General features: G+C 48.3%; 1 protein-coding gene across 7 annotated transcripts in view; it reads right to left on the bottom strand.

Moving 5' to 3' along the window:
• Nucleotides 1-27,666, bottom strand: part of CSNK1G1 (casein kinase 1 gamma 1) — a 99,483-nt gene that overhangs the window by 54,005 nt on the left and 17,812 nt on the right. For 6 of the 7 annotated variants that reach the window (XM_068696186.1, XM_068696184.1, XM_068696191.1 and 3 more), the window contains 2 exons: nucleotides 5,573-5,989; nucleotides 532-572 (listed from right to left, as the gene is read on the bottom strand). In XM_068696186.1, the coding sequence (XP_068552287.1) occupies nucleotides 532-572; nucleotides 5,573-5,750 (219 nt within the window). In that variant the 5' untranslated portion in view covers nucleotides 5,751-5,989. Of the gene's footprint in view, nucleotides 1-531; nucleotides 573-5,572; nucleotides 5,990-7,856; nucleotides 7,982-27,666 lie in introns of those variants that run through there. The other variant, XM_068696188.1, reaches the window with a different exon arrangement.

Here is a 27,666-nt window from a genome sequence, read left to right as displayed (position 1 = left end):
TCTGAAGTTTTCTGCTGCTGGGGCCAAGGTTTTGTTTTTAAATGCAACCCCTGCCATGCTCTGGTGAGCTGGTTTGATTCATTTTTACCATCCTGTAATGTAAAAGGAAAAAAATCACACCAAAGAGGCTGTGAGCACATATCCTTGGACATCCAAATCAGCTAGAGGATTGGCTGGATTGGATCTTGTTTTGCCTGTTGCATCTGCAGGGTCACGGCCCAGAGAATTGATGGGGTCTGTAACAGAAAGGCTTGGTCCTGGGGCCGAGGAAAGGGTGACAAGCCTGCCATCAGTGCTGTCTGCCACCTTGGGAAGAGGAACAAGGCGCTCGCAGCTACTGACCATTTACATACTGTGAAGGGCTGGGTGCTTTCCGAGTTCACAGCATTCTCAAGAACTTATCTCTGTTTAAACCTGTTAATCTGGCTGAGATCAAGAGCAGCAATAAGCACTGAGTGGGGAAGCTGCTTTTTGCCTGAGTTTCTAGCACCAGGTACGAGTGATTTAAGGGCACCCGAAGCTCCTACTTACCAGTTTGATCGCTACATATTCATTGGTGTAGAGATTTTTGCCTGTGAAGGAAAAAGAAAAATCTTTTAGTTGCACATTCAACACTTGCAGCTAGGAAGACAACACAGAATAGTGTCACTGGAAGACAACACAGAATAGTGTCACTGATCACTGACTTTTCTCAATTACTCTCTCAGCTTCATGCCTCCAACAATTTCAGTCTCAAAGTAAGAAGCTGCAGCAGCCCACCAGGGCAGACAAACACCCTCTTATACCCAGCATAAGGTAACTGGGTTTTACAGTAGCAGTTATGTTCATTTGAGGAGGTATCGCAGACATATGTTTTATTATCCACATCATGCTAAAAAAAAAAAAAAAAAAAGGTTGGAGAATAAAAAAATGAAGAGTCAGTATCATTTCTTTCAGAAGTGACTTGATTCTGGACACTGAGCAATTTTATCCTATGGTCAGTAGGGAGCTTCACCAGCATAATTGTGCTACGGATCAGAGACTACTGCAAGTAGGCAACACAAACAGCTTCCGTACCAACACCCGGCTTTTGTTTCTTCCTCTACAAACAGGCAGGACAGGCAAAACGCTGTCTTGGTGGCAGCAGAAAGGCAGTCCTCGTCATCTGCTACGGCCAACAGCTCTCATACAGCACCGTACCAGCGAACTACACAGCTGCTCCCAGGCTGTTAGAAGTTACACTAGAAGAATAAAACTCATTCTTCAGACCCCAAACACACCCTACAATTTCTTCAGATCTGTTACAAAAAGCTATGATGTCCAGGCTGGAAGAAAGCAGGTTTGCAGCTGCATCAAGAACACTCGATCCTGTGGACTGTGGGACCCTCGCCGCAGCTTCAGCACGGGGGGTACGGCTCATGCAGGGCCCCCAGCCAGCTCCTGGGCTCTGCCACCCAAACAGCAAAATGACACTGGAAAACAGCGTTCCTTTGGCTCCACAAGGTGGAGGAGGACACCGGCAGCAGCCTCCATGTAAGCCTCCTTACACAAAGCTGAAAAAAAATTAAATGGAAGAGCAAAGGCTGCACTGCCCACAGGACAGAGCTGCACAGAGCAGCAAGTCACAAAGAGAAGCTGCCTCTTATCTCCGTCAGCAGGGAGCCGTGATACACCCAAGATGATACAACTGTGCTAACAAAGGCTCTTCAAGTTCAGGCAAAGCTTTTGATGGGGCAGCGATTAACGCCATGCCTCCGTTTTGGGAAGATCCACTGACAATTAAGAACTGTATGTCCTAAATGAGATGCGATGCCTCAACGTGGGAAAGCTGGCAGCGTGGATTTCCCAAGCCCTGGCAGCAAGATGCGCCCAGCACACGGGCACATTCACACAGGTCAAAGTGAAAAGCCCGAAGTGCAAACCTCTTGTGACCCAGAGGAGTCATGCCTTGACCTTCCAGTCCAGCTCAAAACTGTATGGATGACATTTTGGTGACAGCACAGGGCTGGGCAGTGGAGCAAACACCCACCCAGCCGTCCTCAAGACCAAGCAGAGCTTGCCCCAGACAGCACCGCGTTTGCTGAGACCATATCCCAGTGTGACACGAGGTCACACTGATTTTGTAGCACCACACTCACTATCCCTTTTAGAACACGTCTTTCCAAAAAAGGGACAGCAGTATAGATCCTTCCTATAACCTACGCTTACCCCTCTAGCACTACTCCAGCCCAGCAGGCACACGATGATCTTATTAGGGCAAAGACATAACCAGCCCCGCTATCAGACACCTTTATACATTTTTCCTTTTTTCAAGCAGGACCTGAAGCTGCAGCACAGGGCTGTGCTGGGCAGTTCTTGCTCCCAGCAAGGTGCCCTCCCAGATCTCATCCACCTGCAGTGAACAAGCGAGCAGCCTGTGCTCCCTTGGGGCTCACCGATCACTACCTCGCTGCGGAGATGCTGGATCTTTGTGAGACCTGTGCACGCCCCAGGCCAACGCCTGGCTTCAGAACACTACACAGGTTCTCTGGGTAACACACTTCTCCAAAAATCCCTTTGTATCCTCTCTTAATAAGCTACTGCACCAACCCACAGGCTGGATCCAGCTCTCCTAACATTTTTTTTTCCCTTCAAACAGGGAGAAAAGCCGTATGAGCTCCTTTTTACATGAGTGGATGCAGAGTTTTGAAAATGCCAGGTTATGTTTGCATTGGAGCAAAAAGATTTGGGCTCCAGTCTACATCTCTGCATTAAAATAAGCCACTGGTCTGTCCAGAACTTCATGCTTATTTAAAAGGAAGGGAACCTACAGAATCTCAAATAATTTTACATTAGCATCTGTTTTATGCTGTACTAAATAAAAGTGCTAAACACTGGGAGAAAAACAAGACCATCGAAGAGGTTTATTTATCCCTAACGTTTCTTATGGTTCAGGATTTCAGGTAAATGCAGACGTGACAGTTGATGCATTGAACCTGCCCACAAGCTGTTCAAGCTCCAGAGGTTTTTCCAGTGAAGACAGAAAAAATCCATGTGGTGAGTTCTGAGGAGGTCAACCCAAGGATTTGAGCAGCTTGTCCAAGGGAACAGCCATCGGTTAAGCGTGTTTCGTCTTACCCTGGGCCAGGCACTGATTTTTGTGCTCACTTCCCTCCCACCCCAGCTCGTCTGCAGGCTGGAATCCAACTGCTCAGCTCCACGTGACCGACAGCTTCAAAAAAGTAATACCCCCGGGGCTATCTGGATTTGGAGCAAGAGAGATCAGCCCAAAGCAGCTCAGTTGGCGTTTACAGAATTGCCTCGGTGCACAGCACCTCCCTCCCTCCCCCGGAGCCATCAGCCCTCTGTCTGGTGCTCCAGAAGAGCTTTGAGTGAAAACACAGCACCTGAAAAGAGAAATCCTTCGGAGAATTGGAAAATGTTTTTTCCCCTTGCTTGTCAGCCTACAGGCTGTGCACGACTTTGTTCTCCCTGCGTTACTAAAAGCATTCGCTGACACTTTACTTCTCTGAAATCATGTTAAAAAAAAAAAAACACAACACAGAGGGCACGCCATTCATCTTTGCAGAACAAAACTGTTATCAGGGACTTGTTTGCTCCTATTTCAGACACACTGCTTCTCCTTCCCCACCGCACAACTCAGCAATCATTAGCATCACATCTGTGCAACAGAAAGATCTGATAATTAACGGAAGAGTTCCTACAGTTATAGTGACTGTCAAAAAGTAATAGAAGTTAAAAAAATATATAGCTTCTATACAGGCTTCCTGTTTTATTTGCCATTATCAGCATGTACTGCCCGTTGCCCAAATGCAGCAGGCTGCAGCACATTTGGTTAACACATATTAGCAAAACGTTTACCAGTGTACCAAAAAAAACCAACCCCAAACCACTGAACCAAAAAAAAAAAAAAAAAACGACCACTCGATTAAGAGGTGTTTTTTTTTCCCCTGGTTAAAACCAAATTTCTCTGTAAACAGATCTTCTCACAAGTGAAATCTCTTGTATGAAGTCCTTTGAAACAATGTGTTAGTACAGAAATCCAACACTGCTCAGAGAAATGTGGGAAGAAGAGCAACCACAGAGACAAAAACCAGAATCTGGGCTCCAGCTGAACCATTTACCTGGGGGGAACCAACACAGCTGCTGAATGCTCGATGCTGTGTGGATGGCAAAGCAATTAAATGGCTCTTTCCATATGGATCTGGCTATATTGTGATATTTATTGTTGGGGGGAGGGTCTTTGAAAATGCTACGAAGCTGTGCAAGTTACGTTACTGGAAGGATCCAGCCTGTACTCTCTTCAGCTGTAGATAATGTGCATTCACATTCAGGAAATTGGAAAACTTTGTCCCTCCCTTGGCTTCTTGGAGCGTTTCCGCCTTTGGAGCATTATCTCTGCCCTTGCAAATCAATAAACCTCCTCTGATGTCATGCTGAAACCAAGACCACCCATTTACCAATAGAAGCCGGTTGCTCCTCATCCTGCGGGGAAGCCGCGTGTCCTACAGATGCAGTAAGCACACCTCGGAATGACAGACACATCTCACAGATTCAGCACAGGAACCCACAGAGATGCTCTCGGTAGTTATGCGTTATAACCCTCTGGTTACCTGAAACAACTGCCTGATCAATGTATCCATCATCCCTCGTGCCTGACACGCAGATTACTTCAATTCTGAGTAGATCCCGAGGCTGGGGAGAGCAGTATTTGTATCAGCCAACCTGCCTTCAGCACCCTCGAGTTTCTTAGCGCAGCAAACCACTTTGTTCAGCAGACAGAAGGAAAAAGCAGCTGTTTTGAGGCACTCAAGACCACCGCAAGCTGCTGCTTCTGATCTGAAAAAGCTACCCCAGAACCACACACTGCGAGCTCAGGAGCATGTAATTAAAAACACAGCCTGCTTCCCCCACCTCATTTAAAAAACAACCCAACGCCCCGCTAACGGGCCCTTTGTCTAGGCTGACTTACAAGCCCAACAGGCGGCAGCCCACAAAGCCATCTGTCTGGGCGGCCAGCTGCAAGGCACACGGTCAGAAAACCAACAGACCAAGAAAAAAGCAGGGGCTGCCACGCAGCAGACGCAGCGGCCAGATGGGCACAGGCTGCACGCCCCGCTCAGACACGGGGGGCAGGTCAGGGAGCAGGTGACAGGGCAGAAAATGGGGCTCTGGGGACAGTGAAGGACGTGGAACTGGGAAGATGAGAGTGCTAGGAAACGGGTCTCAGTCGTTACTTTCATAGGGAGCCCTAGCTTATGGAAAAGAGATTGAGAGCAAGATTTAGCAATCCAGACAGTTAGAAAGATTTTTCACCTTAGGCAAGACAATCAGCGTTGAGAACAGTCTTCATTGTTGGGATTGTTCAAAATTTGCATCTTTGGCCTCTCCAGTGTATTCACTTTGACTTTATGCAAATAAAAATAATGCTAACAGTTACATCTTCTGAGTCAGAAGCTTCAGGTAAGGTAGCTCGACACTTGGGAAACAGACACATGCTGTTCTCAAGCCAGGGTAAGTTTTTACGTATTTATATTCCAGTGGTGAAATGCTAATCTGGATAATGCAGGCCACTAAAACAGCTAGTTCTTACCTAGTCTGAGTTCTCCAAAGTTCCCACACCCAATCTTCTTGCCCACTCTGAAGTTGGGCCCCACCATAAGAACGCCTGAAGACGCAGACGAGCTCGGCCGAGAACCATGGCCGCTCCTCCCCGGCATCCCTTTCGTCGTCCGCTGCCTTTCATCCTTTTCCCTATTGGGATGGTCCATGATCTTAGAAAAATCTCTCTGCCAGCGAGCTGGCAGAAGGGAATCTGAGCGTGCACTCTTGTCCTTGGAATAGAAACAGGTAATCCAAAAGTATCTCAGTCAGGGTCCAAGAGAGTCATGGAAACGCGTGGAGTTCTTTTGGCACCGTATCCAGTTTCCTAATGCATCTTTATAGTGTACCAAGTGGTCGATTATGTTCTTGAGAACTCAATAAAGGCAAGTTGCTTTTGGTTTCTCACCTGGGGAAAATAAAAAAAAAAAAAGATATATGAAGTAAAAATCGTTATTTTAAAATACCAAGCAAGAAATGTACCATGTGGCAAACCTCCAGTACTTTCCAAAGCCATTTAGGCCTCGAGGAAATTAACAGCTATAGAGGAACTTCATCGTTGTCTTAACAGTTTTCTGATAAAAAGCCTCAACATCACGATGGGAAGTAAGTGCTGCCCATCCACCACTTGCTGCTGGAGTTGTCAGGACAAACGCTGCCCATAATGACAAAAGCGATTCCTATCACAATGGTGCGTCAGGTGGAAGCCACAAGGCAATCACGTTCTACCTTTAAAGCAACTCTTACATTTTTTTTTCCTCTTGCTTCATACATATTTAAAGGATTATACAAAAGTCAGACAAAAAATAGAAAGGAGCAATGGAGAGGTGTCAAGAAAAGAAAATACTGAAGCACTTACAAAGTTGCATGCATCTACCACACTAAAAAGTCAAATTCTCCTTCATTTTAGGTCCTTAAGTTGACCTCCAGCATACTTGCCAGCTGAAGATAGAATATCAGAGATGACCAAAATGAATAAACAAAGCTGTATTATTTGCAGCTAGAATCAACATTGCTGGAAATACCCCCCACATCCCAGGACTACACACACTGGGTTGTGTCCCTCTAAGGTCTGTATTCCTAATTCTGTGTGGACGCTGAAGTTTCAGCGCTTGCTTGGCAGTCAGGAGGCAGCTCAACAGTCAGCAGAGATGTGCTGCCTGAAACCACGGAACCTGAGTCACCGTGGAGGGACACCAGCAGCAGAACACCACCAGGTGCGCCCAGAAACCCAACTGTGTTTGCAAGGGTTCAAAAGTTACTAAGGCGATAGCCTCAGCCCTCCTGGAGCAATGCATGTGTAGCGTATTTTTCAGAGGACTTAGCAAGGCTTTGCCTGGTTGTTTTATGAAATTAAATGAAGCTAACCTACTTACTTCCAGTCCTCCAAAAATGAAAGGCAAGAATTATTACCCATCCACAAACCAGTGGCACAGAACAAAAGCATTAACTCTTTTGAAATATGAGTATGTTCTCCCTAACCTTCAGCTGTGGTGTGCTTTTATTTCTTGAAACTTTGTTTTGATCTGAGGCGTCTGTATACAAGGCAGAAGTCATCCGCAATGGGTCCTGCAGAGCATGCAGGTTGCTAGCTGCAAGCTGGAAATTCCGACTTCTGAACACTAAACTGGTCTGCAGCACAACTCCGACCTTTTCTGTTCATTTCCATTTGCCGTTCTATCTGCTCACACACACACAAAAAAAAAGGTACAGTTCTCCCCAGCCTGAGCTCCCTCCCCTAAATCAGAGACCCCTCCCCTAGATCAGAAATACTTCAGCAAAAAAAAAAAAAAACACAAAGATTAAACAAAAAGGCACAGCTTTAACCCCACTTTGCAATTACTTTTTACTGCCTCTGTTCATACTTCACCGGAGGCTTCTATACTGGACAGGGACTCTAAAGAGACTCCATAGGAAGGTGCGAGTCTGCAGCATATTAGAAAACCTTCAGTACCCGAAGAGGAGCCAGTAATAGGGTCAGGAAACGCCCCCACACGTGGACCCGCTTCATGCAGGACGACAGTCCCACAAAAACCCACCTTTAGCTGTGTATCTGCTAACGCTAGGAGCCTAGCTCAGGCTGCCCAGGCTACAACCCACAGGGTGTTGTATCGAGCCCATGACTCAGCAGCCTCCTCTCCAGAGAGAAAAGCAGACGAGGTCTTGCCACCACCCAGGAACCGTGCTGTGCCTGCCGGGCACCAGCAGCACGTCGCTCCCAGCCACGGCCGGTCACTGCTGGGCCGGCCAGAGAGAAAATATTCGAAGATGCTCACCTGCAAGGAACTCAGCACTCAGTATTACCTCCACTACACGTTAATTCAAGCTTCAACGCTTCAAACTGGATGTGGATTAGCAGGAAGTAACCGTTAGAGGTAAACGGGGCAAACTGGTTCCCAGCACAGATAGCCCCGGCACAGCTTCCAGCAGCAGCACTTACTGGGACAGGGCGAGGGAGCGCTGCTCTTCCTCAAAGCTGTTTACATAGGTGCCAGCACGGTTTTATTTGCTTTGTGAAATCAGCTCGCAGGAGCAATGGCGATGCTCTGCCAGATATGAGAGCAGCACACGGACTGGGCCCCACCCCAGCCTGCCCTGGGAGAAGGCTTGCTTCAAAAAACAACCCACAAAAAAGGGGCCGTCACTGGGACTACGGGAGAACAGAAATGGAGTGTCTGAGGACGAAGGGGTGCTTCTGGGGCTGGCCTAGAGACCAGCAAGATGAGCAGAACAGAAGAATCCCATGAATGAACAAGTTAAGAAAACACCCTTGATCCTACCAAAGCCAGAGGGGAATTTTTTTCTCCCTGCAGACAGAAGCTGTTATTTTCATCTAGGCTGGGAAATCCACGGGCAACAACTGCAGACCTCACAAAAGGGTAACAAAAAAGTCTTCAGCAAGAGCTAGATCCATTCCCAGTTAACTGTTGGAAAAAAAAAATCAGTGCACATTTTTTTTCAGTTTGTAGACTGAGGAGATACTTGGAAGGTGGGCTGAAAACTTGGAGAGGAAGAAGCAAAATCTGCATGACAGGGACTGATTACAGCAAAGGAAGGACGAAAAATACTGTTTTGATAAAGTTGCAAGTTGATTTTCTTTCTCGAGACTTTCTTGCTCATTCAGCTAACAGTTACCCAGCCAGCAGAAAGGGCAAGAAAAGTCAATGTAAGCTGAAGTCACCAGAAATGGCTTCAGAACAACCGTGATGAGCGTTAGGTGGACTGGGCAGACACCATGCCACAGCTCACCATTTTGTTGTACGATGTCAGAAACTTTTTAACCTTCTTTCTGCCCGTTCTGCCATGAAGAGCTACCAGCTTCCTACCCGACAGCAGATGCATCCCAATAACAGGGTTGCTTTGCAGCTCTGATGCTGGGCGCAGATCTTTTCAAAGATCTGCTAGCAAAAGATGGCAATGATACAGCAGGCATTTCACTGGCTGTTGTAAAGCTTAGCCAAAAGCCACCAGGGGCAGAGATGCAGTTTAACATATTTCAAACAGCTGATATTTGAGTTATCCTCAGCCTGAGGTGGCTGCTCGGTCACTGCTCCATGACACAAGGATGTCATTCCCATAAGGGCTGCTCAAGCCCCTCTGAGCCTCAATAAATACGGCTTCCCCCTCCTCCAGACTCAAGTCCCGACTCAGCCCAAGCCCCACGTGCCAGGTTTCTGACCCGAGAGCAGAAATGGGCTGCTCTGCTTGCACCATCCTGCTCACTGCTCCTCAGGCGGGACGAGCACCTCTGTTCTTTGCAGGCAGATGAAGCGCACAGAGCTCCACCACGCATTTTCTGGCTTGTGAAATAAGATTTTAACAGTTATAAGCTCCTACGCCCCCATCCTTCCCCAGCGTTTCGCTAATTTGTATAAGGTCTCCCCAAGGGGAAGGCTGGAAAGGTCACGCCTGAATCTGAGAACACAAAACATCCTCTTTCTTCGCTGAAAAGCCTCCTGCAAACAGGAATTCATATCAGCAGCGAATAAGAGGTTTGACAACGTCTTTATTACGGCCAACCTGATCCCAGCTGTCAGTACACCAAATTGCACAAAGATCTTCCACTATTGCTACTACAAACCAACAGCATACTGAGGGCATATCGTAGCAATAGTGGAAGTAGTAGTATCTGGCATCAAACATGGCTTTGGAAGGCTAACAAAGTACAAGCACTTGGTTTTGGAAGAGGGGTGGCAGAAGAATGAAGACTAGACTGCAATTTGAAGTCAGTCGCATTAAAATTTAAAGACTGCTCAGAACACCAGGACTATTTCCTGCCACGATTCAAACTTTTTCATAATGATTCTCCTTCCTACCTTTCCACCCACTCAGCAAGATTGCTCCCGAAAGTTACGTGCATTTAAAGAAAGCTGCAGGAACATATTTGCCTAATGGTGACTCAGTTCAATTCCAGTATTCATTTCACTACAATGTGCTCGAAGACAGGGGAACGGTTATTTAATAAAAGATACCGGCTTGAAAGGAAATTACTTAAAGCACAGTTAGCTAAATAAAGCAGCCAGCTTAGTATCTTACACGCTTCCAAACACTTAGGACTTGAGATCTAAATCACTGCGGCTCCTGCACCAACAAAACCACCCGGTTGGAGCTGCGCACCCGCTACCAGCCGGCGGGGAAGGCAGCTGTCCTGCCCCTTGCGATCAGCTGCAGCACGGAGAAAGGCTTCCCAAAGAAAGGTTTACTGCTTGCTGAGCTCTCCTTACAGTGCAGGCACGCCGCAGCTCTGCTTCGGTACAGGCACTGCTTGTAGCCACCCTGTTTCCCCAAAGTCCCTCAGTTTGAAAGCAGCAGCAGCGAAGGGCAAAGCGAATGAGACTAGCACGGACAAGTCAGAGCAATCTTTATTTCTACCCTTCGAAGGCAAAGCTTGCTTCCTCTGCACCGAAAATTTCTTTGACCTGCTTGAGATGCTCCAGAGCCCTCTGAGACAAGGACAAGAGCTGTCAGCCTTGCTTTGCGGCACAGTTTCAGACAGTTTCTGTCTGAACCAATATTGCAAGTGAATCCTTTCCTCAAATCAAACCAAGCAGGCCTGATCCAGCTCCATGTGCATTTTTGATTCACAAGGGATTCAAAATGCACTAGGCTGCGAATGCGTGGTGTATGGATTACTCAGCTAACGGGTGGAGGCACTTCACCCCTACAACTCCTTTTTCCTCCTTTTTTAAGGCGAGATCTTGAAGAAAGCCCCATATTCTGTTGGGATGAGTGACCTCACCCCACTCTGTATGAAAACAGGAACTCCATTTCTCAAAGCATCTCCACAACTCTTGCTTTAGGACATGGCACGTGCCGTCACACTGTTTCCTCCAACATCCACCCCACGTGCTCATGCAATACTTTTGGTAAGTCTCTTGATCTGGGGAGTGTTTTCCAGGCAAGATCTGCTCTTTTCCATGTGACTTCAAAGACCATAAAATCCTCCAGGGCTCTCAGCTGAGATGTTATAAGCGGATGGATGTGAGATCACCAACTTCCACGCTCATTCTGTGCAAAAAGTGAAGCCTTCAGCTGCACAAAGCTTCGCTTGCTCTGCCACGGATCGGGACAAGCCCTCCACCCTCTGGAGGAGGTCTAGCAGTCAGTGTGAAGGTTATGAGTTTGGTTTTTTTTTGAAACCAGGACACATGATGCATTCACACCGTTCTCAGCACCTGTCAACTCCATTTATTAGCTTACACTCTTAAGTTTAGAGGAACAAGCTGGCTTTGTGTCCCGTGTTTCACTGCATGCATTAGCAGCTTCCCAGGCATCAGCGCTCTTCCTTTATTAAAATGAGATCAGCCAACCTTTCACTTACAGCTTTGCTCTCTTCCCCACAAACACCTCCATCAGCTTCAGCGCCCTTCACACCTCCTCATCCCAGCGCCTCACCTCATCCTCCCATGACCTCCCACCTCTTGTCCTGCCTCTGCCCGTGCTACTTCCCAACTGGCCCCAAGAAAAATTATATTTTTTTTTAAGAGCCACAAACAGCACTAGAGTGACCTGGTTTTAGCATCCTCAATGTTGTGAAAAACAACAGAAAAACGGAAAAAAGTAGGTTAATATTCTCTGTTTCAGTTTAAAGCTGGCTGCAGACTACAGCAGGCGGCTGCATGCCATGTCAGATGTCCCACACGTGGGAGGCTCCTTCCAACCCTGAATGCTACAGATGCCTTTTACACACTACGAGTCACTTCTGTTGAATCACTTGACCAAATGAGTTCATCTTCAGCTCATGCAGTTAGTTTTGTTCAGCGCTTTATAGGCAGGAAGGAGGAAAAAAAAAAAAAAGGTGAGGCATACAAACAGTACTTAAGTCTAAATTGTTGGGAAGGGACAGGGATGGACAACCACAGAGCATGACACTCACCCCTTACTCATAGATGCCCAGGACTGTCAAGCTGACTTACTACAATTCCAGTTTTCACAGAAAGGGATGGACCCAAATGAAGTCTCACTTCCCCTATTGGCAAGTAAACTGACTGAAGTCTTCCCAAAGATCTTGTGAACTTCCTAAACATGTTAACTGTGTAACCCTCACCTGAACACGTTGGCAGGTGACTTCTCTAAGTGAGGCTCAGGCTGGATGTTGATCCTCTCACCACGAGCATCCTGTAGGTTCCTTCCTGAACTTTGTCCTCCAAAGACTTTATACAAGTTCAGTGTGAAAGCAGGGAGTGTTACAGAGGGGAAGAAGTAATTTCCTTCTTCCACATGTAGAATCTCAGAACAAAACAGACCATTTTCGGGGAGGTGGTTTGTGTGATGCAGGGCAGTCTCTGACTCCCCTTCCCCACTCACTTTTAGGCCAAATATTTGCAGCAGCCACGTGTGCATATTCCTACACACGTAACAAAGGGCTGAAGACCACAGACTGCCTGAAGGAGAGGGTTAGTGCACTTCGTTAGGAGTTGCACGAAGCTGGAACAGCTACACGAACAGTTGGATGCTTAAAACGAGAAAAAATCCCCTAACGAAACCTGAGGCTTTGTTTGTTTGTTTAGGCTGGGAAGAGGAAAAAAGACGAAGAGCTACTGCCAGCCCAGCTCCAGCCCGGCTTCCGAGGCTTGCTGCACAAGTCAGAGGCGCAGCCCCCTGCATGCAGGGCTGACAGGCAGCCAAACCCCGCTCCAAACGCTGCAGGTGCGCAGCCCACACACAGCTGCATGCACAAGCCCAGCGCTGCAGCCCGAGGAGGGAACCGTCGCACACGCACCGGTTTTGAGATCTACACCTCGATATTACAGTCACCAAGCCCAGCCTCTGCAAGGCTCCCGCAGACCAGCAGAAGCGTGACATTTAAGATACCATCTGCTTGCAAAAACAGGCTGCGTACGGCCGTGCGGGATCAGGTTCCAGCAGAAACAGATATTTATGAGGATGCTATAGAGGAAATGAGACAAAAATTGGCAGTGGTGAAGGGGCTGTAACAGACACTGAGCAGGACAAGAACTCAGCAGACGTCCTCTTCTGAATCTGGCCACCACATAAACTTATTTTTTTCTTTTCCCAATCTTAAAATACCAAGTAAATACCAGCAAAAAGAGAGCCTCAGGCACACCTATGCCACCTCCTTTCTTTCAAGCAATGGTTTTTGAAGGAAAAAGGGGCAAGCCTACTAAAGAATAGGTTACTTCCAGACAGCCACGTGCATCTCCAAGGAACAAGCCCCATCAGGCAAATTCGGGTGCTCTGATGGCATACAGCAGCTGCAGGACATAGCTTGCACTTACTGGTACCACCAACGAGCACAGTCCTCACTCAACGAGACCACCGCTGCAGCTTCACCTGTGGAGCAGGCTGGGATCACTGGGAGCAGCGCTGCTTTTGGGGATTTATAGCGTAATTTAACACAGATGCACCTCAATAGTCTGAGACTGTTTCATCTGCCTGGCAAGGAAAAGCAGCCTGGAGGATGAATTGCAGACAGGCTTGGAGAGCTTGAAAAGACTGGTGATTTGGCAGTTAAAGGCAAGAAAAAAAAAAATCCTTTGCACTATCCAAACCATGAAATGCTTTTTTTCTGCTTTCAGAGAAGAACGCGAGTATCAAGTTCAGAGCCAACACGGCTTTCACGGTGTGCGCGTGCGGGGTGAAATGCCTCTTATTAGAAGAAAAGTCCTCCTGAACTCGAACAGAGAGGGTCACAGAAAACCAACGACCCTTTAATAGCAAGGAGTAAGTAGAAGTCGTGCTAATTAAACACAGCTCGAGCTGACGGGCAGCCCTGACTAATCCAAAGTGATGCTGAGAAGCACATTCTGACCTGGCTGTGCACCAAGATGAACATGCGCACATCAGGTACACATTTCGCCTGTGGAAGAGCAAGCTCATGTCAAGTGCCACCCACTATCAATAAGAACAGGGGCTCATGGAGGCTGGAAGGCTCCAGGTCCCCAGACTGCAGAGTTCCATGGGGCAGTCCAAGGACACCCGTTGCCGTTCCTCTGACCCACCAACACTCAGGGTGCCTCAAAAAGAGCACGAATGATCAAAGTAGCCTCTTGGTTGTCTTGGATCAGGAGGATACTAAACCCCTGCCAAGGCTCACATCTCTTAAAGAGAGCTTCAGTCACTGCTGGTCAGATGCAGGAGTCACAATCAAGTTACTTACACAGCACAATGCCCTGAACATGGCTGCAAAGACCAAGAGACAGGCAGCCAAGGAGGAAAACATCCTGGTGATGCTGCTGAGCACCTGACGGCTCAGGAGACACAGGAAAGCTCGTCTGGCCTCGCTGGGCACTGAGCTCTATGCATGTGCACGCCGTCCCAGCAGCGGCACGCTCACCACCGACAAGCTGGGTAAGGCTCTGCCAGCACTGCAGGAGGCAGTAAACCCTTCGAGAAGCTATTACTTGTGTGAGAAAGGATTGAAGTTACAAGGATTTAGGCGCTGAGAAGAGACACACCATAAACCAGGCAGGATTAATCCCTGCAGGCTCCCAGCGTTGCCCAGCGGATGTCTCTTGGTCCCTGCCTCCAGGCAGCTCGGCGCTGGGAACTCCTCCCAAGAGCTGGTCAACAGAGTGGAAACGCAGCAGAGAGACGGATGGCTCTTAAAAATTAGTCATGGCAATGCCAAAAGGGGTCACGATAGCATAGTAAAAGAGAACATATAAAAATACTGAGCAATTTTAGCATATATCATCTTTTCATTTTAGTGCCTGAACTCCACCCTCTCCTTACGTGAAGGGGCTGCCTTTTCCAGCAGTCACAGGACCATGCTCCCGCTTCATGTAATTAGATTAGACATTTGGCAGGGATTCAACTGACGTTACCTACATTTTGTTTGCAGCTGAGCTGCTTCTCAAGGAGGAAACCATGTACCTGAGAGCACAGGGAGAGAAATCTGCCCCAGCCCTTAACGCAATTTCAGTATGCGGGCAGAGGTGACAAACCTTGCAGCCACACACACAGGTTAGAGAGCACAATGCAGCCGAAGAGGAAAGAATCGATGCTCGCGGTTAAGAAATCATGCTTGTTTAGGGCTGATAAATATGTTGCTGCAGTATAAGCAAATCTAAAAGCTACATTCAGGAAAGGGCAGCAGCTCCCAGCACACCATTTCCCTGCCGCCAGGTTTTTACTGGTACAGCTCGCTTCAGTTAAAAAGGGATCCTGTAGCACTAAGCAGGCAGGCAAAGAAGTTGGCTACAAGTGTCTGCATCATCTTCTTTAGTCCTTTGCTAACCCCAGGAACAATTTTTACAGACGGAGCGTAATACTTAAGGCACCGTTACACTCAGAGCCTGAAACCTGCCGCAGCAATCTGCCTGCCCTTTCCATTAAGGGATTATGAAAACTTCATGAAGTCTTCGCTGCAGCTGTGCTACACTCCCCAAACAACCTGTCAAAAAGCCCCAAGCCCACCTATCCTACAGGGTAGCATCCTTATAGCCCATCAAGAATAACCTTCTCCTTTCTCTGAAATTTACGATTTCCTTTTTTCCAAGCTCTCAACTGTGTATCCTTATGAAGCAGTTTAGCTGTCAAAAGAGATTGATTTTGATAGTTTCACAATTGAAAAGGTGCCAAGAGTGACATGCAGACAAAGCAAAATACCTGCTGGAGATGTACAGCCCCCTTGCAGGAGGGCTACGAGATGCTTAGGAGCTCTGTGACAGTTTTGTGAAATAATCCAGCCTCTCGCTTTTTTTTTTTTTTTTTTTTTTCACACCAAGCGAAGGTCACTGGTGTGGTTTTGCTGGCAGCTATAAGCTGCCTCCTCCCAGTACAAGGTACAAGCTGGGTTACTGGTTTCATTCTGTGCCCACCAGCGGCAGGATAGGCTACACCTACACAAACACTGCCAGCTCCATAAAAACCTGCACTTCTTCAGCAGAGCAATCAGATATCATCATCACAAGATACACAATTAGACAATTACAGATGTTCGGAGGGTTAATGTCTGTACCTAGTTACTCCCTTGATATGGCTAGGACCCAGCCCAGATCAATGACCCACAGGGAAAGCCAAGATGAAGCTGACAGCAGCTTAAAGGTTTTCATGTGCTGGAAGAGTGCTTCTTCCAGATGTGGCAGAAGGATCTGTCCTTCGTCTACTTGCACTTCACAAGGCACAGCTTCTCGATAAAGGCACTCGCAGGAGGGCTGTGTGGCACCCTGTGCTGACAGACCTGACACAGAGCTGCTCGACGCCTGGGTGGCACGAGGAGAGCAAGAGAAAGCAGCAAGTACTATCTGGTTTCTCTTGAGATAAGCCGTGGAGATTGCTTTCGGCTATACCCACCTGGCCAACACAGTCGAGTTTCTCCCTTTGCTTAAGGGCACATTAAAGGCACAAACTCAGTAATGCAGACCCCTGCAGCTGGTACCAATACCCCTCTGTCTGCATCCCAGCACCACACAATGCTTATTTCTAAGATCAACAAACAGTATGTTAGTAGTAAATAAACATCTCAGCTGCCGTAATGCATTTGCCAGGCCACCTTGCCTCCTTCTACCCAGATTTAACCCCCCCGGGCCAGAGGTGGTGACCACTGAGGTTACCGAATGCGGAGAACAGGCACACCACGAGGTGCCTGCTGTTCCCCTCACCACGGTCGGTCGGGCACTTCCACGCATTGCATCAGAAGCGACACGACGGGATGCCCACCTACAGCACGCTCAGTTTCAAGCAATGACTGCGAGCAGCAGAAACAAGCAGCACTGACACAATCGTTCAGGCTCGCAGGCATTTGATGTAGCAATGTCAGCTGAAGGAAACGGTGCGCAGGTTAGCAGGGGAAAAGGGAAGAAGAGATTTTTCCAGTTTCAACGAGGCAATTTCACAAGCCAGCTTTTCCTTGTTCTCTTCTTTCCCTCATGTTACAGACTTTGCACAGCTCATGACGTGGCTCCTCTGTTTGCTGTAAACTTGAGAAATGCCTATATAAAGCAAACATTATGGCAAAATAAACAAATTGTCCACCCACTTATGGTCCGGCAATTTATTCAGAAGGCAAGGCACGTACCTGTAAAGGCCAGCCAGTGTGAACATGAGCAAAGCCAAGTCTTGCTGTTAAAAAAAGGAAGCACTTCGCTCCATTCCTAAAGCACTTAGATTTGTGTTGGCCTCAGATGCGTCAGTATTCCCGTTTTGCAAGCTTCTGAACCCATTCGTGCGTTTCAATCCCATCTGACGGTTTTCAAAGACCTTCCACTTCTGCAGCTGTTCTGACAAAGCCAGAGGAGAGATCCACACATGTTCCCTCACCGAAGAAATAACAAAACACGAGCCCCATAACACAGCAGAACACAAAGGAACACACAGGAGAGGAGTCCCAACAGCATGCAAAAGAGCTGCAGGACAGAAGTGACTGTCTGTCCCCAGAGAAGTTCCTGAGGGCTGCTCCCAGCCTGTATTGATGCCTGCCCCGTTCTTCTGGGAAGTCCCACGGTGAAAGCTTGATGAAAGTCGATTGCCCCAAAGCTTGTGGAGTACAACAAACAATGAAATTTAAGATGAATTTCAATGGTGTTTCTTTTGAGCAGCCAACTCCAGAGCCATTCCTTAAGAACAGGATTGCTCAGGGACGAGTGAGCAGGAAAGCGGAAAAGGAAGCTGATGAAGCATTTGCACGGTGCAATTGAAAACAGGCATCCAGTGCAATCTTATGCTAAGAAGGCCTGTACTATCCTTTGGTCCCCAAAACAGACCACCACAAAAATGCAAGGAAGTTTTAAGTGTAGCAAGAAGAGCTCCACGCGACTGTATTTCCCATCCTGTAATGGAGTCAGAGTTGGCAACATTGCAGGGAGAAGCCTAAAGATTTCTCAAGAACCCAAACAAGCCCCTGTAATAACATTAAGGCAGGAGTTTGGTGGAAAGAGATTACAAGACATCTCCTGGCTTCCCCTGGATTACCACTGGGGAGAAACCAAAGCCAAAGACCAAAGAAATAAACAACACGCAAGGAGCGACGAGCAGAGGAAGCCACTGGTTCCTGAAGCCCAAGGACAACATGGATGCATCTGGGGAGAATATTTCTCACTATGAACCCTGCCTGCCTACAAAGATTGACTTTTCAATTGGAAACCAGACCAGCTGAACGCATGCCTCTTCCCATTTGGCTTATCTGTAGTATCAGCCTCCAGGATTTGCTGCCAATTTGACATTTTGCTGCTCAAAGCCTAACCTTGTGAAGTCCCAAACATCGGCCTTGCAACAACCTGCAGCCATTCCAGCTTCCCATGCGGCTACGAATACTAAACCAAAAAGATTCTTGAAAGCCCCTTTTTCTGCACTTTCACACCCATCTACATTTAAAGTTGCTTGAGACAGTCCAGTGCAGAGCCATGAGGATGACTACGCGAGTGGAGCATCTCCCTGAGAGGGGAAGGCCGAGGGAGCCGGGTCTCTCTAGCTTGGAGGAGACTGACAGGTGACCTTATCGATGGTTGTCAATATGTGAAGGGTGAGTGTCAGGAGGATGGAGCCAGGCTCTTCTCGGTGACATCCAATGATAGGACACGGGGCAATGGGTGCAAGCTGGAACACAGGAGGTTCCACTTAAGTACGAGACAAAACTTTTTCACAGTAAGGATGACAGAGCGCAGCCTGCATTTTGGGGCTAGAGCTGAGCCTTCTCATGACGCAAAGTCGATACAACACTTGAGCAACTCCAGACATCCCTTCAGGTTACTGTTTCATATTTTGGGTTTAATACTCGTTGTTTCCATGGTCTCTTCAGGACGTCTCCAATGCTCGGGTGTCCAGCTGCACGTCAAGGACATCCCCAGCTCTCAGGCCGCAGGCTGGGCCTGGACCCCAGCCTGGCAGACATGGCTCCTGTCAGCGTGGAGCAGCCATCTCACCTCAGCCTTGTCCCACAGCCGTCAGGTGACGTCTGTCAGTGCTGCCATCAGGGGCACCCCGAGACCCTTGTGATGGAACCACAGAGTCACTGTCACCCTACGACCTCACAAAAGGTGGCTGGCTATAAAAGCCCTGAGCGGCGCGCCTGCGGCCAGTCCAGCTCGTGGCACTCAATTGCTCGAGGTCCCACTGCTGGAAGACGGGAGGCGGAGGTGTTGTGCAAAGCACACTCGAAGCCATTCTTCTTGCACGCCAGCCATCAAGGTCCTTCGGTAATGTCATCAAATATCTATACCTACGTGGTCCTCACCTATCCTAAGTATAGTCTTGCCTTCGAAGTATAACCTCTCAGAAGCAGAGCTGCCGTTATAATAGCATTGCTTGTAGTCCATACGAAGAACATTTACTGCTCTAGTACTCTAGACAACTTGGCCGAACCTAGAAAGCTAATGTGGATTTGCTGCTAGAATGTTTTCTTCCTGCTTCTCTCTCTAGTGGTCCTGCTGGTGGCAAGCAAGGTGCTGAGGTCCAGCCAGGGAGACGTGAAGCGTCGACATCCTGCCAGCGACCCGCAGGGGAAGACCGGAGCCTGCTGACAACCACCCTGCACCAGGGCAGCTTTCCACACAAGACCATCTCGACGCTGGGGCTGCTGCAGGGACAATGAACCAGCAAGAGCGGGAGCAGCCAGAGGAGGAGGCCCCTGGGGACCAGACCTGCCCCATCTGTCTGGGCCAGCTGTCCGACACGTCTCGGATGCGCCCCTGCGGGCACTGCTTCTGCCGGCAGTGCATCCAGCCCTGGGCCACTCAGAGGTTCACCTGCCCAATGTGCCGTAGGCGCATTGTGGCCATTGAACGGTTGGAGGCACCCGCCCAACGCAACGCCTCACCCCCCCGACGCGAGGCCTCACCCCCCCGTCCCCGCCGAGGACTGGAGCGCAACGCGGGGATGGGGCGGCGGCAGCAGCGGCAGCAGCAGCAGCGGCGGCAGAGGAGCCCCAACTACCGCTCCCGCAGTGCCTCGCCCCGGCGCAGGGAGCGCAGCCCCTTTCAAGAACGGGGGATGGCCCGAAGGCGCTCCGGGCACAGACTCAATGAGGACATCTGGTACGTCGACCTCAACGATATCTCCTGGCTGCGTCGGGTCCAAGAAGAGGAGCCGGGGTCCGGCGACCATGTAGGCCGCCAGGCCCATCCCCAGATCTGAAAGGACCTCAGCTGGGGGTTGGCTGGGGGTGGCAGCCACAATTACTCCCCTATTAAATTAGGACTTTTCCACCCTACAAAGCCTCTGCCTGCACTTCTTCCGGCGTAGGTCAGCGGGAGGCTGAACGCAGCCCTCTCCTGCTGTCCGCACCACAAAGTGGTTTGGGGATGTCGGCTGTTGACGGGGAATGGCTGCGGGTGGCGGGTCCCCAAGTGAGACTTGGGGACGAGAAGTCATCATGGGAATGGGAGAGTGGTGGGGATGGGAGCAGCCACAGAGGTGACCTGGCCCGACTGGGAAAAAGGCTGACAGCAAAAGTCTCCTAAAAGCCTGGCAGCACAGAATGCCTGCCAGCTGGGGAACCGGGCCTGGCAACCTGCAGCATCCTTGGAAGGCGCTGCTGGCCTCCTGCAAGGGCAGCCTGAGGGTACCTAAAAAACAGAGATTTCCTCAGGATACCACCACCAAGGGCAAAAGCAAGGAACTACAAGCGCAATGGGCTGTCTGAGGACGAATTGCTCTGGGAAAGGTGCTGTTCTCAGAGACTAGGAAGCATTGGGGTCTATCGCTTGTCTCAGGTGAAACACAGAAATTAGCAGTGTCTTTCGGCTGCTCAAAGGAGATGGTGTTCTATGCCCTCTTCTCTCTCTTTTGAGAGAAAAAGACTCCTTTTCCACCCAAAATGGAGCGCCTCTCTCCCTCAGAGCTTCCTGTGCTGCACAAACTGTTCTTGCCTACACGCCAGCCCAAACCCACTGAGCCTTTGCTGGGGATGCGGGGCTGACTCCCAACTCCGCGATGGGAGTCTCACAGCTCGGAAGTGACACCTTGTCCTTGATTCACTGGGGCCCACTCCTGGGTTCGGTCTCTCCCGAGACGGCTTTTCTTCATTAGCCTGAGACCTCTCTCCATGCTTGCCTTTAATCACAGAATGTTGCCTAGTGGCGATTCCTGGTCATCAGCTGCCCAGGGGGTCGTGGAGTCTCCTTCTCTGGAGACTTTCAAAACCCTCCTGGATGAGCTCCTTTGTGGCCGGATTTAGGTGCTCCTGCTCCAGCAGGGGGATTGGACTAGATGATCTTTCACGGTCCCTTCCAATCCCTAACATTCTGCCATTCTGGGAAAAGTTCACCGTTTAAAGTAAGAACAGGTATACGCAGAAAACACAGGTCCTGATTATGACATCAGTTTGACATCAGAACGAGCCTTGGGACAAGGTGAAACTGTGCGTGGGAGAGAGGAAAGCCTACCTAAATGCATTCCAACGTGGTCTGGAGTGAAACCTTGCTTGATCACATCTACAGAGCCCAGACAGATGTCAAGCAACTGCCAGAGCCTTGGCACGTGAGCTACAGAAGCTTCATTACCTACCCTTGTTACAGTGATGAGCTACAAGACTGCAAACTTCTGCTGCTGCTAGAGGAAGAGCAGACAACAGCAACTGTGTATTTGCCTTTAGCAATTTCTTAATCCAGGAATTATTGTTGGATTACTGTGCTAGGTGCATGTCAGTGGTGGGTTTTTGTTTTTACAAAATGTCAGTTACTGTACAACAGTTTTTCCAATTTGAGTATTTGTGTAAGAAAGCAGCTTATACCTGATCCACCTGGTGACCATATACATATTATATCAATTAATTAGCTTTAGTTTTCTTGATGTCCCTCCCCGCCTCCGTCTGAGCAAAACCAGTGAGGCTAAGCATCCATGCACCGCTTGAAAACAGCCTTCCCAGATCTATTTATGACAGCGTAACGACGGAGTTTGGGTGCGAGTCAAAGCTCCATATGTACTCTGTTTCTGGATTTTGGTTTTGTTCTTACAGCAGCTCGGATACATGGTGACATGTTTAATATTCCATAAGCTGCAAGTGCTGAAGCACAGAGAAAAGGTTCAACGTGATGAGAAAAAACTTCCAAAGCCTTCAAAGCGAAACACAATTAAGCTTTTACCTCCAGATTTCTCACGACCTGAGGGAAGAAAGCTGCATGCAAACCTCTCTCAGCCAGCCATCCGTTTATCCCTGTAACGTTTTCTGTTTTTCATGTTGTTCTTAGTGGCCAACTTCACGTGAATCCCCAAATGGCTACATAAAACCCCTAAAGCACCCAGCAAGTCTGAAATGCTGCCGCCACACCACAGTTCAGACTCCTCCACCCATCCCCAGGGATGTAGCAGACCATGATTAGCCTGGGCTGCAACAACCTTCGTAGTTTAGCAGCCACACCAAGGAGTGAAAACTGAAATGAAGCAGAGACAAGGAAACTCCAGCCCCAAGAGGCCTCTCAGAGCCAGGAGCCTCAGGTTGGGGTCATGGCTCAGGACAGACCTGCAGCTCCCCAGGCAACAGGAGGCACCGAGCACAAATGTTCCCAAGCTGCTGCCACCTCCCTGCTCCCATTCACTGCATCCTCGCCTTGCCTGGTGCTAGCCTTCGACCTGCCCATGTCCCATGAGGGAGGGCAACGCAAGCCAAAGCCAGGCTTCAGCTGCCTCCTGGGGGCTGCAGGAAACAGAGGAGCTGGTTAGAAGGGGCAGGGAGTCCCCAGCATGATCCCAGAATGGTTTGGGTTGGAAGGGACTCAAAGACCATCTAGCTCCAGCCCCCTGCCATGTGCAGGGATGCTTTGCAGCAGCCCAGGCTGCCCGAAGCCTCATCCAGCCTGGCCTTGGTCACTTTTGTGGCCCTTACACACCAGAAGTGTTTTAAGGACTGCTTAACCCATTTAACATCTACTAAACCTCAAAGGCACGCTCCTATTTCTCCATCCAGCAAACCCTCCCAGTCTCTCCAGGCTCTAGCACTCATTTGACCTCTCGGCAAGCCAATTCACCTACCAGAACAGGACAGCTTTCCATCAGGTTCCTGAGAGGTTAAAAAAGCCTCAGAAACAGCCTGAGGAAAGCTACAGGTGGATGCTATCACCCTCCTCAGCAACAGCAAGCTGTCACAGTGCTGCTGTTAAATGAACAGTTAAGAAGCTTGCAGACAATTGGACATTATGATTCCTCTAACAACTCAAAACAGACGCATGTTTGAGGACTTTAGCTACTGAAAATTACCAAACAGGGGAAGCGCTTTTTGTATGCTGCATAATAGCAGCATGCCAAGAACATAAAGGCTTTCCTTTGTGTTAACTGCAGCAGCAACAGCTTTCGCTAGAACCCCAGCCACATCTCCCACCCTCACATGTTTTTGAAACGCTAGGAGGTGGCACAGTCTCCCTCCCCCTTCCCAGCGTGGAAAGCTAGGACAGGAGACGCTGAACTTCAATTATTTAGGTGATGTTTCAATTCAATGTAATGTTTCAGTTATCAGCTTCAGGTAGTAAGCAAAATAATTCAGTACCATCTCCTTTTTGATATCTATAATATACTTAAAGGAGGAGCTTGTTGTGCAAGGATGACAACATCAGGTGACAGCAGTAAAATCCAGCAAGTAGCCAGTGAGCACATTGCTCACAAGCTCATTTTAGCAAGGCTTTACTGTAAGTATCATCATGCACTGGTTCTGAAAATTACTGAAAGCATGAGCCTGATGCAAGCAGCACAAGGGATAGGAGTTTGAAGCGTTACTGTGAGTACCAGCCTCACACCTCACTACAAGAGAAGGATATTCAAGTCACCTCCCCCTTAAGCTGTGTCAAAACTTTGTGGGAGGCATCTAGAATTTCTGAAAGAGCACCAAAACAAAGGCTAACACATGCTGGAATCCCTAAATGAGAAGGCTGGAGCATGTGCACCATGTCCTGAAGCATTTCTGGTACTAGACAATCATCATTTCCAGCAGAAGCATCTCTAACCTAAACCAGCAGATACTGAAAACTGAAACCATTTGCAGAGCTGTACTTCTCTACCCCACGTGCACTTCTCAAGTACAGATAAATAGAGTTTCTAAATGTCTAAATCTAAACCTCTTTAAAAAAAAAAAAAGTTTAAAATTGTTCCCCTTGTCCTGTCTTTATTCCCCATAACACACTGGGGGGCTCTTTCCACCTACCACTGAAACTGAGGAGTCAGCTTCCCAAGGAACTGTGAAACAGTCAGCCCAGCAAAGGCCCAGGGCTGACCAGAGGTGACCTACAGGTATGTCAGACACCTTGCTGACAACCAGAATTCACAGCAGGATCTGCACGGCTGCAGATCCACCAGACAGACCCAGCCCATACAGCCCTAATTGCCCAAGCCATGTTAACCCTCATTAGACAGCTCGACTTCCCTCCTCCCGGCCCACCTTAAAACAACACATTTATGGAAACATTAAAAACCATGGAAAAGGCCTCGTAGCATACCACAAAAAATAAGGATCCATCGTTGCTAAATGAAACTGCAAGGCTTGCACTGGATTCTTAGCAAGAAAATGGAAATCATGCTGACATACAATTGTTCCACCCCCGGCTTCGCCTTCACACATTTCTTACAGGTCAATTTTAAAGAATTAAGTCTTGTTCAGCTAAACATCTGGTGGCTGTTGCTAGAGGAAACAGACTATCTGCAACATTTGAGCAGAAATAATGAGTTACATAAAAGCCAGACCGCATAAGGAAGAACAAGCGTTTTGCCAGCCTACGAATCTCAAACATTACATGAAACTGCGTGTTTAATTTTGGGGTTAGAATATCGTGAAGTTAACCTGTATGCATTACAAAAGCAATAAAGACTCCAGTTTTTGCTAAGTGTATGGAAATATAATCGTGCTGTACTGTAATTAACCTTCTGGCTAGCAGCTGTCCTAGAGACCTTCCTTAAGCAGCCTGCTAGAGCTGAGTTACAGCTCGGGGTGGACCAGTTCAGCTCCAGGCATTTTCAGGCTCAGATCAAGTCTGAGCAAGCTGAAGAGTTAAACAGGGTGGTTTTGGTCCTTAACAGTTTGAGTTAGGCCCCCCAACTTAATGGAAGAATATTTTTCTGTAGCTGCTGAGCACCTTTTTGGTCACTGTCCCCTTCTCCTTCTGGGTACATCAGTGCTTCACAACCAACACCCAACAGGTGAAGCCACACTGTGCCCAGCTGGAGGTGTGGCTGCAGAAAGAGTTCATAGCTGAAAAGAAACCCTAATGGCATCACCATTTGAGTCCCCAAGACACCTTATAAGCTTACAGATCTTTGATACAGGCTCTGCAGATCACGAAGTCCCACAAGAGGGGAGGCAGCATTCCCAAGAACATCTCAAGCAGCGTTAACTCGAATATACTGGAATTGCACTTCACATTATGTACCTTTCTACAAATAGATATTGCTGTTCTTTGAGGAGAGCTTCAGCACTTAAATAATCCAGAAGCCTGATGGATGACTAATACAACTAGAAAGCTTCGCGTGCAGGATATTTTAGCTACCACACATCATCAGGATGACTCTCAGTATGCAGCCCCAGAGCAGCAGAGGCACCTATGGATTTCACCGCTGTCCCCCTTTTTGTGCATCGAGGCTCAGGCTTTGGGTCCAGCTGGCTTGAGTTGGTATTTCATGGAGCAGTCCATCTGCAACCCACCCCAATCGATGCGATGGCACAGTACTGTCCAGCACAAGCCACCACTGGTCCAGGTGTACCACATACCTGCACCTACCGTGTCTACTATGAGGCAGAAAGCCACTCCAAAGCTCCACTTACTGGGAACAGTGGAGATGAGCCACACAAGCAACTGCTCAATCCAGGATTTTCACCGTTTAATCAGCTGCTGTTGCTCCTCTTCATCTGTGTCACCTGGGATAAAATCTGCTCCTAAAGCCACGCTCCTTGAACTTGAGGAGGCACTGCGGGTTCGCCAAGCACACCGGAGGAAAACAGGGCAGGCTGGGGAGCTAGCCCCTCTCCTGTACAGCCAAAGCATGTTTTCACAGCATAGACACACCAGCAGAAGGGCCTGGCACAGGTTTTGCTGGAGCTGGGAAGAGTCCTGCTGGTGTGCCTCTGCTTGGGGATCCCGGCAGAGGGAGCGTGCAGATGGAGGCTCCCTGAATGGGTAAGGTGCTGGCTTACAGAGGAGCACGGGGGAATGAAAGTCGTGAAATAGGAAAACCAGAGCTGGTTTAAGTGTTAAAATACACAGAAAGATAAGACAGGAGGCAGGAACAGGATACAAGCGTAGGCAGCTCGGGAGCAAGATCTGTGGCTGAGACAGCAGCACTTTTCAGTGTCTTGGAACCGATAAAGAGCTTCAGAAATGCATTATCAACAATCAGAAAACAACATGCACTTGGGTCTCCTCAGCAGCTGATCTCACGTTCACATTGCCTAGCAGTCTGTGCTAAAAATCTACATCTTTGTGTCAGTGGCTGAACAGAAAGCAAGCGAGGGAGGAAAGTTAAACATTGCGAGCTGGGCAGAAGCTTCTCTCAAGCTGAACAGCACACTGTGATCCCAAACCCCATGGAAACAGTTTCATCTGATAAAAAAGTTCTCAAGATCCCAGACTTGCAGGCAGGGAAGAACAAAAACAAGCCAGCGACTTCTGTCATGAAAGCAACCCTCCGCAACATCACATCAACAAAGAGGGCTGCTTCAGACTCCAGGGGCTTGCTTATCTTTAAGACAAAACAATGTAAAAACGAAGCAGAGTCGGATGCCTACAGTCTCTGCTGCGTTCATACGAAGATATTAAAAGCACTGTACTGCACCAGCCTGAATTGCTCCAACTAAAGACTTTTCAGACAATTAACGGCACTCCTACTACTGGCACCAAAAAGAGATAAATCAGTTTCAGGGGATGAAACTGCATAATAATTGGACATACCGTACAAAGCAAAATTGAAAACCGATTTCTCCCCCAGGCATGAAGCTACTGAAAACATCGAACTAGCAGCTGCTCATTTGTTCCCCCCGCCCCCACTGAAATTACCAAAAGTCAGAAGTTTATTAGGGTGTCTACACAAAGTGTAACTACACAGAGTTTAAAATTAAAGTTACAATTTAAAAAGAATTTGTTTTGTGGACCCATTTTGTTCAAAAGTAGAAACAGCACCCCAAAAGGATGAGACCATTAAAGTCTGAAACTGAAGGCCCAAAGCATTTTATCAGTGTTACTGAGTCTGCACTGGCTTACGTTCAAACAACAACAGAGAAGTAGTTTGTTGCCTTTTTTCAGAAGCCCAGAAAGGAAACTGGAGTGCCACTTTCACTCCTGCAGTACTCATTACGAACACCCCAAAAATGCATGCTAAGCAGAGGCACATTGCTCTCTCAAGGTCCTCTCTTATCAAACCCAAACACTCGCTTTTTTACTTTCATCACTACCACCTGTTTTGTGAAATCAAGGTATCTATCCACAATGACGTCAAACACCCACCCATGAACGTTATTTCCTTTGCTTTCTCTGTTCTGGAGAAGAAAACCCTCAGCATCTTTCAACTTTTCTGTTAAAATTAACAGATGAAACGAGCAGAATAGGCAACCCAGCCCATATTTTACACGTCACACCAGAACAAATGCTCATTTACTAAGCACATCAATTCTCCTCCTGGTAACAGAGTTAAAACACTTGCCTAGAAGCTTCAGCTCCTCACAAAAGACTTTGGACTCTCCCTGACTATCCCGCCCCATTTCCTTGTTGAATA

The sequence above is a fragment of the Anas acuta genome, chromosome 12, assembly GCF_963932015.1.
Source record: "Anas acuta chromosome 12, bAnaAcu1.1, whole genome shotgun sequence".
In the NCBI taxonomy this organism is placed as follows: Eukaryota; Metazoa; Chordata; class Aves; order Anseriformes; family Anatidae; genus Anas; species Anas acuta.
The sequence above is the reverse complement of the archived record's forward strand: the minus strand, read 5'-3'. Positions and strand labels throughout refer to the sequence as shown.